Genomic DNA, 3,350 nt, shown 5'->3' with positions numbered 1-3,350 from the left:
TTTGTACGAGTAGAATGTTCGGGCAGGGCCGCCAAGGTTGAAGGATGATCCGACGTGGCAATTTTGTGGGACCCACGCAGTCTAATTTGCTTCTCCGTGGGTCCCAGCGGTGTTATCTGGTCTTAAGCTAAGAGAAGGACGCTTAGAGCCGGCCTCACCTGCCAGTTTCGCACATTTTGCAGTTACACCCCTCCGGTTCGGTCCTGGCGAATTGCTCCAGTCCGCACGGTCTGTATGAGCAAAACTTCGTTCACGTGGTCGCTTTTGTGTTTGAAATCGTTCGTGAGCTCGGTATGAGCCATTAAGCCCGCTGAGAACTCCACATCCCATTTGCTGCTGACTGGGGGCCTTGCCCTTGCGCCGCTAAGGCGCTAACCCTTGAAATGTTAGTCGGAAGCTGCTCTCTACTCTCGATACTGTTGGTCCCTCCAGGAGTTCTGAAGGAAAGTTAGCCAAGGTGCTGGATCGCTATGCTCTGCATGATGGCCGCCTTGCCTGAATACTGTTGCTGTCATCGTTTTTCTGCTGGATTAAACTCTGACCAGCTGTGTCGTTAATCTTTACCAATAAAACTGGAAGAGACTTACTTGTACGATTGGTTTCAAAATATTGAGCATATCCTATCTTTTTCTCCTTATGGCAGGGCCGCTTATACTAAATTAAAGTAGGACGTAGTCACTTCTGCTTGTATTTATATGCTAACAAAACTCCCTCAAAATCATTGTACCTAAAACAGAGTTATAATCTACCACACCTGCTTATAAAGTTGTCTGTATTACCAATTCATGCAAAGACAGAGATACCTCAGCAGATACGTACTACCTCCGTCCAACAACAATGGGCATATTAGCTTTTCTTTGACCGATGTTTTGACCAAGAATTACTCTAGTATTAGTATACAATTACATGACATAAAATTGATATCATTGTGTTTGTATTCAAAAATACTTGCTTATATAGATATGATCTGACGCATGATTGATCTATGTTCTGATAATATGATCTGACGCCTGATTGATATATGTTCTGATAACATTCACAAGACCTTCTCTTGTAATGCGTGCACTTGGGTATACGCAGTATTACTATATATGTGTCATATATACGCAAGCAGAACATGCATGCATGATAAATTCTACTCAAATATTTGCAAGTAAAAGAAAATTGTGTTCGTCGACACGATTATTAATCTCTAATTTAATCTGTAGCTAATACTCCTAATCTAGACACGACTAATTCCTATTCAATCTGTACTACTAGTAGCTAATACTCCCAATCTATACATGTCTCTCTGAATCTTGTGGGTCCCAACTTCAGGCCACGGCCGCGACAATGCAAGCGACGGCGAAGAACACGAAGGCCATCTTCACTGAAGAATCACGAGCACCACCAGAGGTTGGCTGCGGCGGCGGGGGAGCAGACGACAGCAACGTCGACGGTGGCGTTTCTACTGATCCTGCTGCAATACGAAATCAAATCAAGGCTCTCTGATCAGACAAAAATCCCAGTGGATATCGATGTGCATAAACCGATCTGTATATATATATATACCTGAAGCTGAAGGTGGCTGCGCGGCCGGAGACGAAGCCAGTGGCGCCTGCGCCGGTCCAGGAGCCGCCGGAGAGTTAGCTGGCCCGTAGGGAGGAAGCACCAGCCCTTGCACTACAAACACCAAACAGACCCCATTGATTCAATGTAACCAATTGAGTAAGCGCAAGACCAAACTAAACTGATTAGATTGGAATACTGGGTTAGATTGAACTTACTGTTGCAGAGGTCGATGGGGGGAGCGATCTGGCCGCAGCTGGTGGGGATCTCGAGGGCGTGGGTGACGTTGACGTTGTAGCCGGTGGAGCGGCCGTAGACGCCGTTGGCGATGTAGCAGAGGCAGAACGGGTCGGCGTCGAAGGCGGCGCTGTACGCCGCGCAGCAGCCGGCGGACGCCCGCGCCGCGCCCTCGTACATGAACGCGTGGCACGCCTCAAGCCCGCCCAGCGTGTCCCGGCAGTACTCCTGCTGCTGCTGCCCGGACGCTAAGGCCAGGACGGATGCCAGTAGGAGAAGGAGGAGAGCAGGGCTTTTAGGAGACGCCATTGGTAGCAATACGCAGAGTCGTCGATCGTGTTGGGAGGTAGAGGGTAGGGTGCTAGTAGCTTGTATTTATACACGGACGGAGGACCCCAAGGTGTTAGAGATACAATTGTGTTTGAGTTAGAGATGAGGAGATATATAGCAAGGTTTAAATCTAGTTGTACAACTCCAAGACTCCCAAGCTACCTCCTTCAAATATTCAAATGTGCTTTATATTGCGAGCCATTACTCTCAAAGTCTCTCAATCTGTTCGTCTCACGTTAACGCCCCGGTTTCGTGGCTCGGCAGTAACGTCTGTATTTTTTGTTTCCTTTAGGGGAAGTTACGATCTGTACTCTGCATTGTTGTATTGTTTTATCGATTGAATTGCGGGTTCAGCCCACTGGGAGATACAGAGGCCGCTAAGCCGAATGGGCCCGCCATCCTGGGCCTGTTGGACCGACTTCCTGTATGGTCGGTCTTACCCCCAGGGACCCCACCATCATCAGTGTGCAAAGGCACAATCTATGCCATTGCCACGGACAAACGCAAGTGTACAGGAAGCCTCGATCGATCACACGGGCAAACGCAAGTGTACGTACGTAGTCTTAGCACGTTAAGCCATACTGGCCAGATGACATCAAGAACTAGCGAGACTCGCATAGAACCGAGGCAGAAGGACTAGAGACCTCACTTCTCGGGCTGTTCACGGTGCAGAATGGCGTCCTAGGCGGCGTTTCACTTGGTGCAACGAGCAGAGCAGCAACGTCAGAGTCAAGCTCGATCGCGTTCTTTTTAATTCCCATTTGCATAATGCCCATCCCGACTGCATTCTGATGGCAGCTTCGACTGCTGTCTCCGATCATGCCCCGCCGCTGCTAATCTCTGACCCTAATTTCAGACCGTGTCTCCGCTTCAGATTTGATAATTTCTGGACCAAGCAGGAGGATTTTCTTGAGATCGTCGCGGCAGCCTGGAACTCGACTCCGGCTGTTGGAAGTCCTATTGTTACGCTGCATGCCAAGCTGTCTGCCTCTGCCAACGCCCAAAGTGGAGTGCTAATTTCAGAGAAGATCTCAAACTTCAATCTGCTATTGTCAATGAGCTGATTTTCATGTTTGACAAGGCTGGGGACTGCAGGCCGATCTCTGATCATGAGTTGACTTTCCACCGGCACCTAAAGCTTTTGTTTTTGGGGATTGCTTCTCTTGAGCGGACAATCTGGCGCCAGCGCTCGCGATTCACCTTGTTTAAATTGGGAGACTCCAACTCCAAGCTTT

General features: G+C 48.8%; 1 protein-coding gene across 1 annotated transcript; it reads right to left on the bottom strand.

The window, feature by feature from the left end:
- Positions 1-1,101: 1,101 nt before the first annotated feature.
- On the bottom strand, positions 1,102-2,111 carry LOC100835443 (non-specific lipid-transfer protein C6). Its single transcript, XM_024455176.1, has 3 exons — positions 1,767-2,111; positions 1,552-1,662; positions 1,102-1,459 (listed from the first exon to the last, which is right to left on the bottom strand). The coding sequence occupies exons 1-3, from the start codon at positions 2,092-2,094 to the stop codon at positions 1,314-1,316; spliced, it is 585 nt and encodes a 194-aa protein (XP_024310944.1). The 5' UTR covers positions 2,095-2,111; the 3' UTR covers positions 1,102-1,313.
- Positions 2,112-3,350: the final 1,239 nt, after the last annotated feature.

Source organism: Brachypodium distachyon, chromosome 4 (assembly GCF_000005505.3).
Source record: "Brachypodium distachyon strain Bd21 chromosome 4, Brachypodium_distachyon_v3.0, whole genome shotgun sequence".
Taxonomy (NCBI): Eukaryota; Viridiplantae; Streptophyta; class Magnoliopsida; order Poales; family Poaceae; genus Brachypodium; species Brachypodium distachyon.
This window is presented reverse-complemented; position numbering and strand designations above follow the sequence as displayed.